A 16,319-nucleotide genomic window follows, 5' to 3' on the forward strand; every position below is an offset into this window, starting at 1 on the left:
GTCTTCGAAGGTTTTGGGTCTTCCTTCACGTGGACGGTCGTCAATATCAAAATCACCGTCTTTGAAGCGACGGAACCAACCACGGCATGTTGTTTCGCTTAGAGCAGCGTTTCCGTACACTTCTTGAAGCTCTCGATGCGCTTGAGCTGCCGTTTTTTTCGAATGAAAAAAGAAAATCGACACTTCCCGCAAATTACGATTGTTTGGAAGAAATTCGACATTTTTACTTGACCAGAAGTATATAATGCAAAAACAAAATCACTCATGTGTAGCAACGGTTTGTTTACCATATGTCTAAGCTTGGTTCATGACGTTTTGGATATGTCAAAATCGACCAGCTCTTACTGCTAGAGCCATCTACTGACAAACACAACGAACTTAGTTGCGCACCTAATTGATTTGCAAGTATCTAATAGTTATATAATTTGAAATGCTAATGTAAATTTATTTGTAGTACAAAAATCGGCGTTATACTTGTGTCTTCATTAAAATGGCGGCGATAACCTCAGTAAAATCTGAGGGGATCAGGAGTGTAAGGTAGAAGATTCTGGAGCCTTGTTCCAGGATAGAAATGTAGGGGTCGTTGTGAAAAGAATTTCATCTAACCCTGTAAAAAAGCAGGATCAAAAAAATGACTCCAGTACCTAGTAAAATCCAAGAGGAATTTCGATGTGTCACGCAGTTAAGAAATGTATAAATACTTATCTACTTATATCAAAAAATCCTCTAGCGGACACACTATGCGACTTTGAATAGATAAATTGAGATATATGTTAGTCATATTTTCAGCAAGGAACTTGTATAGACCTAGAGATATATAACGCGGTGGGCCAAAGTCAAACTAAACTATGGTAGCTCACTAGCGCCCTCCATTTAAACCATGTCTACATAGGTTTATATATTTTCTGACAGAACTAACCGATAGCAGCGCCTCTTCGATCGGGCTAGACATCTATGTTCCATTATATTCTATTTCTTTCTATCTTCCATTGTATAATTATTTAATTATACACGTCATTCCCCTGTTGTTACACCTATATAATTGCAAAGTGTTTAGTTAAAAACTTGTAAAAATGGCTTGTTTAGATTAACCAGAGAGTCTGAAATGGAAACGACAATTTTTAAAACAGTTTTTTTTCTAACGTAGAATACGTTAAGTTCTACGCCAATATCTGTACCATCTTAAATCTTAGTAACTTTTGGAATCGGAATGAACATCAAAAACGTATTTCTTTTATAGTTACTATTCACATATTGTATATTGAACTTTAAATCGAATTGGAACGATTTCGACATATTTTTATAAGGAATTTATATCCATACTTTCAATCCCGACCATGGTGTGAGTAGGTCACAAAAAGTTAATATTTTTTTTACAACTGTATTTAATGTATAAAACTTTACTACTACTACATAAATAATCGTGAAACCCAAACTTCTATTCGTTTTGTTTATTATCGCAGTTTAAACAAAGTATTATTTTTTTGTATTGAATGATTGAAATTGAAGTTTCAGTATAAATTCATTTATACTGAAACTTCTGTTTATAAATGATTATTATAAATGACTTTTGGTAAATTTTTATTAAATTTTTTACTTCAAATTAATAATAACTTCTTGAAACACGCAGGCATTTTAGTGAAATAGATATATCTGAGTCTTATGTTATATCCTTAAGTGCGAAAGAGACAACAATTTTAGCTCAGACTGTAGTAAAGAAGTGCCAGTTGTGGACGGTGTACTTTCGTTGTACTTTGGTATATTAGATGGATGGATAGGCGTCCATCTTGAATTTTGCTGAATTTGTGCCGGTTATGTGATAAAAGTGTATTTTATAGATCGGACTTCACTTTACTTGTTAATTTTCAAGAAGTTTACGTATGCTTCTACTATTTAATATTTAATATAGGATTAACCTCAGTAATGTGTTAGGTATGGATATTTTACCGAACCATTTGATCATTTGACGAATAATGGCGTGCGTTTTTCTGTACGAAGACTTTTAAATTTTATTTCATGTCATCATTTTATGAGTAGTTCTAACTTATTTGTAAGCCTTATTGTAAAGTTACTTAGATATATTTTTTGTACCCTTTCGAGTTTTTAATCAATTTGTAAAGTTTGGCAGCAACTATTGAGCTGGATGTCGTTTTTAGGTTATACATCAATACAAGTGACTCGTAATCGTTCGTAATCGCTAATAATGATTCCCAGTGACGACTTCAATGATTAAAATTATATTAGGCAAGTGTGATTTAGTGATCTTTAAAAGTGACGTCGAAAATATTTTTATTCACAGTATCATTACTCAAGACATATGCGATTTCCGGTAAGAATATCGTCGATAAAACCTTAGGTTGGCAAAGGTATAAAACGATGGCATTACCTAGTAGAGCCCGGGTATATGCCGATGTTAATTCACAAAAGCCACGAGAATATTGGGACTATGAAAGCTATGTGGTCGACTGGGGTAATCAGGAGGATTATCAGCTAGTACGGAAGCTTGGGCGCGGGAAATATAGTGAAGTATTTGAGGCAATAAATATCACAAATAATGAGAAATGTGTAGTTAAAATATTGAAGGTAAGTTACTAATATTTGTATATTCCTTTTATTTTTTATTCACAGTAGAAAAAAATCTTGCATTAATTAATAATTAATATATAGATGTGAAACACATGCCTTGAATTTTAAATGTACAGTACATAAAGTAGTATGAGACTTTACAACTCTAATTAAAAATAATAACATCAATTGGTATTTAAACATTTTCAAATAGCTCATTTAATGTTTTATTGTTTTATAGCCCGTTAAAAAGAAGAAGATAAAAAGAGAGATAAAGATATTAGAAAACTTAAGAGGTGGCACTAATATAATAACTTTACAAGCTGTAGTTAAAGATCCTGTATCTCGTACGCCAGCTTTAATTTTTGAACATGTGAACAACACTGATTTTAAACAACTTTATCAAACACTGTCAGATTATGATATAAGGTAAATATGCATACACTGAATATAGTTAATATACATATACATCTGTGATGTTCAATATCTTATAATTTTTTAAGGTATTATTTGTATGAACTACTGAAGGCATTAGATTACTGCCACAGTATGGGTATTATGCACAGAGATGTGAAGCCTCACAATGTTATGATTGATCATGATAATAGAAAGTTACGTCTCATTGACTGGGGCTTAGCAGAGTTCTACCATCCCGGACAAGAGTATAATGTTCGTGTTGCTTCTAGATACTTTAAGGTAAGGTATACAATATTTTTGATTGCTGTTAGTAGTCTTATAGTTTCTTGTCATTTTGCATATTTTTATATTTATTATAGTAATACTCATATCACTGCACAATGCTAGACAGATGCCATAGGCTTATCTAAGCTAAGCCTCTTCTATAGCAAATGAAGTTATTAGAGTAATTAAAGTGTTATATTAGCATAATTTGTTAACTTATTCAGCAAAATATGTTAGTTTGTTACTGTTTTGTGAAAACTGATTCTGATAATTTTAGTATAGTTTATATTCTATGGGTTTAATTTAGATTTGTTATGGTTGAGAAATGAAAAACTGCAATTATTACCTATTAAGTGTTTTTTCTTTTAACTATATACATGTACCACTCAAATATGTGCTAGTAATGCTGATGTAGAAACTATAGTCTCTTACTGCCCACTATGTATTACAGGATAATCTGTAACTCGGCTAATTATAGACTACAAAGACCCATCTGAGATTATTGCCTTCAGTCAACTAGATCAATATATTTTTACTATAAATTAATATGACTTGCAAATTGTGCTTTTTTTACATGAATCTTGTCAATTTAGTTGTGTAAATTTAATTGTTTTTCTAATCCAATTTCAGGGTCCAGAACTTTTGGTTGATTATCAAATGTATGACTACTCACTGGACATGTGGTCATTAGGGTGCATGTTGGCGTCTATGATATTCCGTAAGGAACCATTCTTCCATGGTCATGATAATTATGACCAACTTGTGCGTATTGCGAAAGTGCTGGGCACTGAAGAATTATTTGAATATTTGGACAAATATCATATAGAATTGGATCCTCGATTTAATGATATTCTTGGAAGGTGGGTGATGCTAATATTTAAATGTATCATACATTTTTTGAATGTGACAGTAACTCCAAAAATTATTTTTGTGTTCACAGGCATTCACGTAAACGGTGGGAGCGATTTGTTCATTCTGAAAACCAACATCTGGTATCTGCTGAAGCTTTAGACTTCCTTGATCGTTTGTTACGTTATGATCATTACGAGCGTTATACTGCTCGAGAAGCCATGGATCATCCTTATTTCTGTGAGTATAATTTTACCAATAAAGTTAATAAGTTTTATACATATTATAGTATAATGTATTTACCCAACAACAGCAATCATAATGTGTTAATTGTAGAGTTGAATTAATGTTGGTCAAACCACAGAAATCTTGTTTCCTCAGCTTAGTCTTTCTTCCAGTCAAGTTAATGTATATTGACACTAAGAGAAAACTTGTGTCATGACTCAACTTTACGGTAACATTAACCCTTAACATGACCTCACTGATTTCACATTATTTTCCCACGTATGTCATATGTAAACTTATCTAATTTTTTTTTTATTAAAGTCAAGAGTCATATTTGAATTTTTATAAGTGTGCTTAATATCTTTGTAAACTTTATTTTAGTTTGTGACATCAATTTCACAAGTGCCTATTGTTACAGATCCCATTGTGAAAGAGCAGGGTCGAATGGTGTCATCCAACTCTCCAACTCCTAATGCACTACAAGGACCAATAAATGCTACGGAATAATCGTTAATAAACTCAGTAATGCTCTTTATAAACACTATATATTGAATATTTACTTGTACAAGGTTCCAGACGAGATCCGTGACAGAGACAACACAAACACTTCAGTCCACTGTAGGAAGAGACGGCAAGGGGCACAGTGAAGTCATCTCTGTTCCAACCCAAACTGATAACAAAAGGAATTCCAATGTTTGCAAAATGAATTAATTTGGAAAGACAATATGATTTAGTGTTTAATGTTAGTAAATATCAGGTTTATTCGTTGTTTTAAAGTGTTTTTCTCCGGTACAAACTACTAAGTCCATGAAAGTGTATCAAGCTATTACTTTCAATATTTTACGGTGGTTTCGAAATTTTACAGTTAAAGTTCAATATCCATCTTTTTTATGAAGTTCAATATTAATTATTGAGGTAAAGGAAAACATTTGGAGTTTGATTGCACTTGATCTTTTGCATTTATTAACCTATATGGTATTGATATTGTAATTACTTGTATGATATAATATTGGTAACACCTTCATACAGATTGAGAAATACTGGTTAGAAACATTTTGTTGGTACTGCTATTAAAATTTTGTATTTATGTAATAAAAGCAAAATGTAGATATGTGTAATATAAATACAAAATTTTAAGACGTAAACGTTTCTTTTTATTACATGATAAAAAGTAGTAATGTCAAAATGAATATTGCTTCTATTAGAATATTTTAGTAAGTTATGTTAGCTGTCCCTACACATATAGATCAATCGAGTCTATCGTTAACATGAACGTCGATGATGGACTGCAATGGTTATAATTTATTTTTAGTGTGATAACTTCAAGTTGTTGCATCAAAATTTTCTTAATAAACAGACTAACTTTGCCTGGACTTTGTCTTCGGTTTTTTTTGTATTAATTACAAGAAATATTAAATTAGATAATACTTTTCCCTGTGTTGCTGCCATGTTTTTGTGTTTTAACATGCTAGGACTTCTGCAATTGTTGACTTAGAGGAAACAAACTATAATTTTGTCTTTCTTTTCTGATTGTTACTGTTTAGAAGAGGCAGGCATCCACGACACAGAATGGTTGCAGCATATTTATTGTATTTTGATGTTGTTCTGTTACTTGATGGAACAGATGATAAAATTGTAAAGTTCACAACAAGCATACTACATTTTATATATTGTGCTTGTTCTTTTTTATTTTTATTAATATACATATGAATAAGTGTATAACTTTTTTTAAAGATTGTAGAAGGAGTCCAAAGGAGTTACATTAATACTGAGTCGAAGGTAACGAAGATACATTAATCAGTTTTTACTGGAAGCTATAGTCTAAAAATAATTCATCAAAAGCCAACTTGGTTTTATACCTTCATTCGAACACTTTTCGTTATAAAAAAATGATATAACCTAAATACAAATACTATGACCGCCGTGGATTTTCTTTGTCGTAAAGAGGGCGCCACAAAATGCTCAGTATTGCCTGAGAGGCCATTGTGGGGCAGGTCGGTGCGCGGCGCTCGACCAATCTTTTTATATAAGGTACTAACTCAAGGCTAAATCAACGACTAATGGACTTATATGAAACGCAGGAACGGCCATACGTCGATATACTTAATTACATAAATTAAACTTATTAGAGAGAATAAGGGGTTGTTCTGTAGTAATAATATCTGGGAAAGTAAGGTATTTAGCTACCAAAAACATGACCTGTAGAAGTAGTTGAGTACATTCCCCACCATTACAAATAAGGCGTGTCTGTCAGTATTGTTCTGCGTTCAAATGCAGCTAGATCATGGAGGTACTGAAAATATGGAACATCCTGAAACTGCAAAATCTAGCGCAATTCTGCTATTCATCATTACAAACTTATGAAATAGTAAAATAACATTCTTTCAATGATTTATTTGAGTTGAAATTACATTTGGTAATGAGTTAATTACAAATCCTTAATAAAATTAGATCTATACTGAGAACTAGCTTGACAGCATATTTTTATTTTTATTTTTCATCTTTAAATAGATTGCTATTTTGGTTTCCTAACTCCAAATAATTCCTACTACAACAATAACAAAAATATTTATTTATGAAGGGGAACATTGATGAGTCATACTCATTAGTGGATTCTATTGGTCTAGTTTCATTTAAATTTTGTCCGGGATGAAAGTTTGAAACTGTTCTTGAAAAGTTTGTCGCCTCCATTGCTGTAAGTTTTTCATTATTTGAAGCAAGGGAGCTCTAAAACAAAAAAGAGACATTTTAAATCTGAGTAATTCATAATTATTTCTAATTCATAATAAAAGTTAGAAAAAAAGTTCAATTGCCCAAATCCTAGATATGGAAGCAAAAATTGTTTGAAAAGGAATTATTTTTAAGGAAAATAAAATAGTATAATCTTACTTTACAAAATTGACATCTTTTATCACTTTTCTCAATTGCTCCAATTTTATCAGCAGTTTTACATACAGTTGACACAGTAGCTGGGAAATTCTCCTGTAGATCCCACACAAATTTTTTTATAACTGATTGAAGACTATTTTCTTGAATTTTATCAACTGATATGTGGGGGAGGTTCTTTATTTGTATATAGTGATGTAATTCCTCTTCAGTTATATCCTTTATTGGTCTCAGAATTTTTATTTCATCACGGTTATCTGAAAAACCCTACAAACACATCTTTTGCAATAATTATGTTTGAATGGTTTTGTTTTTAGACATATTTATTTGAATAGAACTTACAATATCATATTCTACTTGTGATCCTCGTCCAATTGCAAGATTAGAGAGCAAGTTAACTGCCAATGTTGTTGTAGTTTCTGCCGTGAAAATAAAATTACACTGACATTCTTTAGCTACTCGTCTGAATGTATCATGTTTTATTTTCATTTCTATATCATTGCTTGATGTTGGAGTCACTTTGTTTAATATATTTTTTAGATTTGTCTTTAAATCTTCTTCAGTATTTGTCTCAGATAAATTGTTTATATTAGGCAGAGTATTTGATTTTTGAAAGTAGAATTTACTAATGTTTACAATGTAAACATTAAATTCATAGGATTTGCATTGGTTAATGACTAATTCCGCAACCTTATGATCGGTTTCCTTCTCTCCAAATCCTAAAAACAAATATAAACTAAAGTCGCCTACAAGTGCCAGAGCCTCATTTGTCAACAATAAAATAAACATAATCATCACCTGTGCTTTATCATGTTTGGTAAGGAAAATGTGAAGAAAAATTCTAAAAATAACAATTGTAGAATACTAAGACAATTGAGCATTTTCAAATGGAATCAGTCTTTATTTTGAGAGGGGTAAATACTTTAACTTATATTAGTAGGCAAAGTTCTGCCACAGTGATAGAGAGAATCTTGAATGGAAAGGACAATAAGTACTAATATTTTTTTACCTGTGAGGTGCAAGAAAAATGGGATTATTCTTAATTTTTTATGACTATCTTGAAGTAAACCATTATAAATCAAGTCCAGTAATACTGTGGAACTTTGCCCCCCAGTCAGACAAACCAAAACCTTTTCATTGGATGATAAAATTTTGTTTTTTCCAATACATGCTCTAAATTTATGATTTACATTTATCATGAAACAATTAACGCAATATACGTGTTCTTTACGTATAGTCAGAGATCCGTGGTCTTTACATTTTTTGCAATGCATTTTTATATTATTGCGAATATTTTATAAAAAATTGTGAATAATTGTGTTGCTAAAAAAAAATAATATGGAGATTTTTGTAATCATGTATTAATTTTAGGTTAGACCATAGATAAAGTAAATATAGATAAGAGAACCATAAATAAATTATCTTGCTTTTTTGAACAAGAATTGTTACCATAAGATAAAAATAAAAGAATAGCATTTGACACGCAATTTACTAAAATCACGCTCTGCAATAATTTTCACAATACTCAGGGTAAAGTAATTTTAAGTATACTTGACTATAAACTCTTTGATACTTGACCAATAACTGGTAATATGTCTTGGGTGCGCCAAAATCCCCTATCATATTGCAACACTTTACGTCAATACATCAATAGTGTTGCCAATTCTACAGGAATCAATGATATACCAAAGAGTATATAAAATAATATAAAAATGGATATACGGTAGTCGAAGTAACAAATTCAAGGAAATCTACGGCCTACTACAGCAACCCTTGCCGTCCGTAGGTTTTCAAAAATCTATAGTAAATATTCTTTTTAGAAATTTACTTTTTAGTGTAAGGACTGTGCATACGATTCCGAACATACTTTTTAAAAGAAAAATAATTAAAAAAATCATTGGTTACAATTATTTGTACCGGCAATAATTATAGTTAAACTTAAAACAGAGCTGTTTTGCGAAAGTTAAGAAAATGTTTCTTTTATTTAAGTAGTTCTACGACCCACCGGTAAACTTCCATACAAACACGGGTTTTCTTACACAATGTACCCGGTCTGGTAAAAATCAACAATGTCAATGCAACAATTTTTTCTTTTATGGAATTGTATTTACATGAAATTAATTCGTAGTTGAATAAAGGCAGGACCCTTTTGTTGTACTATTCTAGTATGTGACTCCATTACAAATCTTTGGTCACAAATACTGTCTATAGGATATGGTATTTTGTATTTATGTAAACAGAAAGAAAATAAAAACGAAGCTATATAGATTTATAAAATTCTATTGTCTTTAAAAAAGGAACAGAAGTTAAACTTTATTGAAGGCAGCAATATCGACACTCTGAACCTGTAAAAAAGTATAATGTTTTAGTAGGTAATTGATTTAAATCGATTATTATACCTGTGCATATAAACATATAATTATATAATTATATTTATTGAACTATAACTACATATATAAATAAATAACAAATAAAATTGGAGAAAATAACTTACGAAGTCTTCAATTTTTTCTATTTCTTCTACAAGCCAATCAACAGAAACTTTGTCATCTTCCACAACACAAGAAATTTGTAACTTGTGAATGCCAAAAGCTAATGGAACAAGTTTTGCAGCTCCCCAAAGCAGACCATCTGTGTTAATTAGTCTCACTGCTTTTTCCATTTCCGCCATATCAGTTTCATCATCCCAAGGTTTGACATCCAATATAATATTAGATTTTGCAATCAAAACAGGTTCTAAAACAATAAAAAAATTAAAGTTACTATAATTCATGACAAAGAAAAATTACACTAAAGAATAGGTTTTTTTCTGTACACTTTTAAATGCTATTGGGGTTTAAATTAATTCAGTATAATGCATATAAAAACAAATACATACTCTTAGATTTCTTTGCATTGTATGCAGCTAAGCGCTCTTCCCTTAGTTTTGCAGCTTCTGCACTTTCCTCTTCATCATCAGACCCAAACAAATCAACACCATCATCTGAATCTTCCTTGTCTGCTGCCTGCTACAAATTTTTATATTTGAAGGAATACAAAAACAAGACAATATTATAAAGAAATATTTAATTGTTTGCTGTTGCGAAGCTACACTATCCCTGGGTAATCACAAGCTGTATAACTATTTTTTATTATTTCTGTGCGGACAAGGTTACGGACAAGTCAATATTTTCATATAATTTTAAAGAAAATTTATTTTCATTAAAGTTTACTCAATATTTTAAAAAGCAACTTACCTGGCTCTGGGTTGGTGCTACTGGCTGTACACTTTTGGGAGCCTTTGTTTCCAGGGAGTCTACTCTAGCTTGAAGGCCAAGCACTAACTTGCGCAAATCATCAATTGCTTTCTTTAAATCGACATTTTCTTTTTCCAAGTTATTTAATTTATTAAAAAGTTCTGTGTTTGGTACACCAGCAAGAGTGGCAACACTATCCATCTGTAATATAACAATGTTACTTTGAATGAATGAAATGTAAATTATGTACAACTATAAAAATTTCATATTTAGTAATAGTTATGATCATGGTCTTTTAAAAAATAAAATTTCTTGGCTGAGAGTTGATAATAAAACACAAAGTATTTGGCTGTGAATATATGTAATTCATCATTTCCCTGACTTTATTCCACTCACATAGTGTCTGTGAACAGGTTTATACATAATGTTTTAGCTTATTTTTTTTAATTTATAATTGCTTAGAAAATCCTTTACTACTTAAAAAAAACCAACCTTAAATAACAATAAACATGAAACATATATAATTATTTTCTAAATAATGTGAGAAAATGTCAAAGTTATCAGTGTTAAAGCAGGTGTTCCCTAAAAGAGTGCCTATAAATAAATAGATGGGAGATTAGGACATGGCTGCTCCTCTAAAAATTACTTAGAAAAAGCTTAAAAGATGAATGTTTGTTGTAAATATTTACAAGATCAAGTCTATAATTTAAAAGTGAGTCAAATACAGCAAAAAGTGTAAAACCTAATTCCACAATTGATATTCAACATTGTTTGAGGTCTATGCTTAGCAGTGAATGTATGGCTATGATAATGATATTTTCAGATTTTGCAATTTTTAAATAGAACTAATTAAGATAACATCAAACCTGCTTTTGCCCAATTCTACAATTGTAAACTTCTTAATTTACTTACACATTCTAAGGAGTTTTTGATATGTTGCCTGGCTTTTGCAACCTCACTGGCTAATGAAGAATTCCCAATTAAGACTGAACCACTTTGTGGGTTTTGAGCCTAAAAATTTCATACATTATCAAATACAATATATTTATTCTTAGTTTTTATATGTTAAATAGTATTTAATGCTCTTTCCCTTTCTGTACATCAGACTGAACACATAATTACCACAGTATTTAAGGATATAATATCAATATGACACATTTCAGATGAGTGTAATACCTTACCCGTAAAACATTGCTCTTTTGCTAGTATGGGAAAATTAATAATGTTACCTTAGATATTGATTCATAATAATTCTTCTCAGCATCATTATAGGTGGTTTTATCCAGCCATATCTTTTCATGAATAAGGGCAGACATTTTCTGAAAAAAAAATAATTTTTAACTAGAGCTGTGAAGTGTGTAGTTTAACATTTAATAATTAGTCTATGTATCATTCAGAGGGTAAAATGTTTTTAATTTAATGTAGGTTTTATCTTATGACCATGTATATAATAATGTGTCTAAAAAATTATAATAGTGTGAAGCCAAATCCTAACAGTAATAAATTCAAACTACCGCACATTAATTTGATTTAAAATTGTTTTTGTTCTTTTATTTGCGAAATATTTTAAAAATTAATTGCAATGATACTAGAGGTTCCTAAAGCATATTTTGATAAGCACTTTAGTCGGCGGAGAAAGTATAAAATAGTAACAAGTTTCGAATGAAAAAATAGACTGTTAACATGAACGAAATATATATTTATTTATTAATTAACTGAAGACACAGTTTATAGTCAATTTATTAGTTACCTGCTCTTTTCAAGGTTTCATGAAATATTATAGGTTAGAAGAAAATATACTAATGTCACAATTTTAGTAAACCTTAACGATACTTAATAGTATTTTGTGTCAATATAATTACCTCTGTAATAAATATTCAGAACAAATTATCTGAGATAAAAGTTTTACTTGACGGATATTCGAATAAATTTTCTGAACCAATTTAAACCGTCATCAAGCGTCAAACTTTGAAAGGAAAGAATATTTTGAACGATAGCACTTGGCAACTTGTAAAACTTTGTACCACGTTGGCGCGCGGTAGCAGTAGTAGGAATTGCCAGAATAAAAATAATACTTTTGAGAAAATTGTTAACTATAACTACTAATTTGTTTCAAAAAATATTGGACATATATAGGTATGTTAACTCTGCTCATAACAAACTGCCACAATTTGTAGATTTGTGTGGGAATCTACCTAAGGATCTGCTCAAGTATGTATGTAAGCACTAAGCACTACCATATTCAGAATATTTGAGTGTGGCAGTTACACTGGTGATGACGAGAAATGAGTAAAGATTGTATGAAAGTTTTAATGCGATAATCTTAACTAGCCCGGTGTTCAAAATTCAAACTTAAGTGTATATATATACTTGATATTAAAAGAGTCTTTTCAATATAAAATAAAATAGGAGGTAGTTATTAAAAAAATATTTATTTACGATATTGATATTTTTTCTATGAAACGAAAATGTTTAAGAAAGGATCGTTTCTACATTGTTTAGACGCGGAAAGAGTTTGAATGTGAGGTTTTAAGTAAGAAGTTAAGTTTGTTTATTCAAATTATTACAAGTGTTGTTTAGGATATATTAAATATAGTTGATAGATACAATAGGTAAACTTGTAAATATTTAATCGCTTTAGAAATAAACCAAAAAATGTTATATATGAACATTTTGAAAACGATACCCTGTTATGGTTCTACAAGAAAATGGAGATAGATTAATAAAGAAATTAGCTGTTACGTGCACACACATATATTATGTAAGTACCACAATTCTTCTTGTTAGTCTTGACATTACATTAACTTTGCAAAGTGTAAATAAAAAGATAATAAGATGATAATTTTTACGAAGCTTTTTCATTTAAATCGTTTGTTTTGTTTAAATATTAAGAATTAACATTTGGTAATTTCATTGTACACTTACACGGATGAGAACATTTAGGGAAAGGGTAGCTTTTTGAGTACGTTTGATGTTCTACACTTTCGACGACTTAGCTTGATAAATTAGGAGGCTACATCTTTGTCCTAAGAACAAATGGAAAAATTTCTAAAACAACTAGATTTATTAAACTATATATAGGTACCATTTTGTTTCAAAACCTCTAAGGTTTTTCGACATAAAATTGTTTAAGAGAGCTTTTTCATAACCAAAAAGTGGAAATTATTCGCATTTCTAAAGAAATCTTTGTAATGGCCGAAAAAGCTGGAAACCCGAGGGCGAATTAACTTGGGCAGTTACTGACTGTCGCCATAAACAGCGCATATCTTATTCGCCGCTTTTGTGACATTTTTACCCTTTCATACAAAGGAAAGCAAAAATGCCTGCCCGTTGGTTTCTGAGATCAAAATCTCCGTACAAAACATATCGCTAAAACTGAGATAACAATATGTTCTAAACGGATATTTTGGTATCAGAAACCTACGGTAAAGCGTATAAAACTGATAAAAAATTAACGAATGGTATCAAACTATTTTCCAAATATGGCTGAATTAATGGCATAGGCGTGTGATTTCAATGATTACAATATATTGAGGTCTCTCCTCATGCGCCTATTTGAAATCAGTATGCACTTTCCGAACAACGTATTGGTGTAGTCATTATGCGTTTGTTATGGGGTAAGTTAACAAAAACAATTTGTGAATAGACTTATATGATAAGGTTTAAAACTACACATAAGTATTTAATAATGATTCACGATAGATGTGTTTAAGGCTGTCAAGACCTCAAGCAAAAAGTTTAATTAAGAATAATGGGAGGGTTATAAAAGAATGTAATTCGTCAGTTAAAAAGTCAAGTTTTATAGGACGACATTCTACGTTCAATTTGTTCATATTTTTGCTCAACAACGGTGGAGATGTTTTTATTAATAATCCTATTAACATTACATGAAAATCTGATGACGTTCTCCTGACCCCTGTACGTAATAATCGTTTTAATACTTTGGATGAAATGCAGTTATGTTCATTGACAACAGCTAACTCTTAATAAATTGTCAGATTAACTCGTAACTAATTCGTAAAAACAATAGATCGTTTTCCAACAGGCACTAATTACAACAAATATTGGCAGAAATCTGGCAGGTTTAACAAGCTTCTTTACTGTACTCAGGGGCTTGACAATGCTACATTCAATTTTCACTATCCCTAAGCGATAAAAGCATACGGTCTATAATTTTTCGTTAGGTATCGTTGGTAACGATTCGAGAAGCTCTATTTGTTAAGTATTGAAAGAAGTCACTCTTTAATATTGTCTTTTACGATGATTTTCCTCTTGCTTAAATTAAGCTTCAACTTTCGACATAGATTTACTACACTTTACAAGTATTATTCTTTTATTGGTTTAAGCTTAGAAAAAATAATCGATTCCTTGAACTAGTGTAATAGAATCAATTGCTTTGTTACTTTCCAGATGAGATGGTAAATATTAAATTAAAATGTTGCACCTTAGCAACGTTTTAAAAATATTTTAGTTTGGAGCTTTTCGCGGCGACAAAAAAAACGATTAATGTTGCAAAAGAAAGATTACTGAGCGCTTTAGTACATAGAACATTAACAAAAAACGCGACAAAAACAATTTTTATTATGGCAGCCACATAAGTGGACAGAATCATAATGTCGCTAACGTCTAAATATATAACGGCCATGTTATTTGCATAGAATATACATAATAAAGTATAAATGCTTATGTTTTTTCGTCTCAATAGGAGCGGACAGCGGCAAGCGCTATTCAAGTGTAACCTTGAGCTTATTATAACTTAAAAGTGAGAGAAGTTATACTTATTTTTTATTGGTTGTACCACCAGATAGATATACATATTTGTACGTTGGTTTTCATTTTAAATAAAACTTTATTTCGCAGTCAAAAACTTTTTAATGTAAAAAAAAAAACATTGGAATTAGGTCTAAAAATATTACAGAAGAAGTACACAACGTGTAAAAGAAAACTTTTGGTTTTGATGGACCTATATAAAAAAATTAACACATAAAAATTTAATTGAGTGAAGAGTATGAAAAGAAAAATTGTGAAGAAGAGCAAGTCACTGATATTTTGTTATAACAATAAAAAAATACGCGTCTGAACTGCTTGATTACCATCATTTAACGTATCACCATGTTAGCAATGACGATATGCTATAAAAAATACAATACTATGGAGCAGGCGTACAGGTATACAACAAACGGACACCACTAATAATATTTTACATTTCTGTTCTTTTGGATCAGTCGGTTAAACAGAGATTTCTCAGTTAATTTATAAGGACAATAATTTCCATAACATACTTCATATGTGTATGACGATGATCGAATTTGAATTTTTTATACTTAAGTACCGGTTTTATCATGATTTATCTCCATACTTACATTTGACCGTCACATTGGTAACTACTATAATTATTTCATTAATTTATGACCTTGTGATGTCAAAAAGACGCCAGATATTTTTCATGATTACAAAAGACGAAAGTTGTGTAACATCTTAACAGCAATACCCAGAATTATGTCTTTTCTACATCGTGTAACAGCAGGTGTCTTGTTTATTGCCAACAACTTATGTAATATTTTAACGTAAGTGAACCAGATTCGTGTCCTACCATTAAAGTATATAAGTTGCGTCTATATGTTTGGTAGCCTTCTTAGTTTAAAAGATTGATGAATCTGCCGATATAATTACTTATAGTGCATTAAATGGCTTATTTTTTTGCCTGAAACACAAAAGATTTCTAATTAAACGCAGCAATATTTATTAATTTGAATATATTACATATATAAAAATATATTACAACTCTTTTCATGACTAGTATTTAAAAGTAACATCGAAATTGCTAAGTTTACATTTTTAAGCCAATGAGCAGATTAAGTTAACAGTACCTATACT

The 16,319-nt window shown here is 30.5% G+C and overlaps 3 protein-coding genes across 7 annotated transcripts in view; 1 reads left to right on the top strand and 2 right to left on the bottom strand.

Annotated features, from left to right (window-relative positions):
- CkIIalpha (casein kinase II subunit alpha) overlaps positions 1–5,693 on the top strand; it is a 6,690-nt gene extending 997 nt beyond the window's left edge. Inside the window, exons 1-7 of one of the 4 annotated variants that reach the window (XM_013321273.1) lie at positions 1,741–1,990; positions 2,300–2,583; positions 2,807–2,994; positions 3,069–3,261; positions 3,877–4,106; positions 4,187–4,335; positions 4,739–5,693. In XM_013321273.1, coding sequence (XP_013176727.1) covers positions 2,377–2,583; positions 2,807–2,994; positions 3,069–3,261; positions 3,877–4,106; positions 4,187–4,335; positions 4,739–4,827 — 1,056 coding nt within the window. In that variant the 5' untranslated portion in view covers positions 1,741–1,990; positions 2,300–2,376 and the 3' untranslated portion in view covers positions 4,828–5,693. Of the gene's footprint in view, positions 1–1,740; positions 1,991–2,028; positions 2,051–2,299; positions 2,584–2,806; positions 2,995–3,068; positions 3,262–3,876; positions 4,107–4,186; positions 4,336–4,738 lie in introns of those variants that run through there. The other 3 variants (XM_013321272.1, XM_013321274.1, XM_013321271.1) reach the window with 3 other exon arrangements.
- Positions 5,694–6,686: 993 nt separating this feature from the next.
- On the bottom strand, positions 6,687–8,532 carry Ctu2 (Cytosolic thiouridylase subunit 2). The gene is made up of 4 exons (XM_013321275.1): positions 8,216–8,532; positions 7,549–7,925; positions 7,210–7,473; positions 6,687–7,047 (listed from the first exon to the last, which is right to left on the bottom strand). The coding sequence occupies exons 1-4, from the start codon at positions 8,478–8,480 to the stop codon at positions 6,811–6,813; spliced, it is 1,143 nt and encodes a 380-aa protein (XP_013176729.1). The 5' UTR covers positions 8,481–8,532; the 3' UTR covers positions 6,687–6,810.
- A 936-nt stretch (positions 8,533–9,468) lies between these two features.
- eEF1delta (elongation factor 1-delta) lies at positions 9,469–12,463 on the bottom strand. 2 transcript variants are annotated; one of them, XM_013321878.1, is made up of 7 exons: positions 12,305–12,463; positions 11,672–11,761; positions 11,355–11,453; positions 10,443–10,643; positions 10,085–10,211; positions 9,701–9,942; positions 9,469–9,551 (listed from the first exon to the last, which is right to left on the bottom strand). In XM_013321878.1, the coding sequence occupies exons 2-7, from the start codon at positions 11,756–11,758 to the stop codon at positions 9,513–9,515; spliced, it is 795 nt and encodes a 264-aa protein (XP_013177332.1). In that variant the 5' UTR covers positions 11,759–11,761; positions 12,305–12,463; the 3' UTR covers positions 9,469–9,512.
- Between the last annotated feature and the right edge of the window lie 3,856 nt (positions 12,464–16,319).

This window comes from Papilio xuthus, unplaced genomic scaffold, assembly GCF_000836235.2.
Source record: "Papilio xuthus unplaced genomic scaffold, Pxut_1.1 DF825946.1, whole genome shotgun sequence".
NCBI lineage: Eukaryota > Metazoa > Arthropoda > Insecta > Lepidoptera > Papilionidae > Papilio > Papilio xuthus.

What these genes read in the sequence shown, in the direction of transcription:
- Ctu2 (XM_013321275.1), bottom strand. Translation starts at nt 8,480, where the DNA reads ATGCATTGCAAAAAATGTAAAGACCACGGATCTCTGACTATACGTAAA. An exon ending in CACAAGTAGAATATGATATT is followed by an intron (nt 7,474 to 7,548) that starts GTAAGTTCTATT and finishes ATGTGTTTGTAG; the next exon opens with GGTTTTTCAGATAACCGTGA. An exon ending in AAAGATGTCAATTTTGTAAA is followed by an intron (nt 7,048 to 7,209) that starts GTAAGATTATAC and finishes TTTTTGTTTTAG; the next exon opens with AGCTCCCTTGCTTCAAATAA.
- eEF1delta (XM_013321878.1), bottom strand. Translation starts at nt 11,758, where the DNA reads ATGTCTGCCCTTATTCATGAAAAGATATGGCTGGATAAAACCACCTAT. An exon ending in ATTATGAATCAATATCTAAG is followed by an intron (nt 11,454 to 11,671) that starts GTAACATTATTA and finishes TGAAATTTTTAG; the next exon opens with GCTCAAAACCCACAAAGTGG. An exon ending in TCAAAAACTCCTTAGAATGT is followed by an intron (nt 10,644 to 11,354) that starts GTAAGTAAATTA and finishes GTTATATTACAG; the next exon opens with ATGGATAGTGTTGCCACTCT.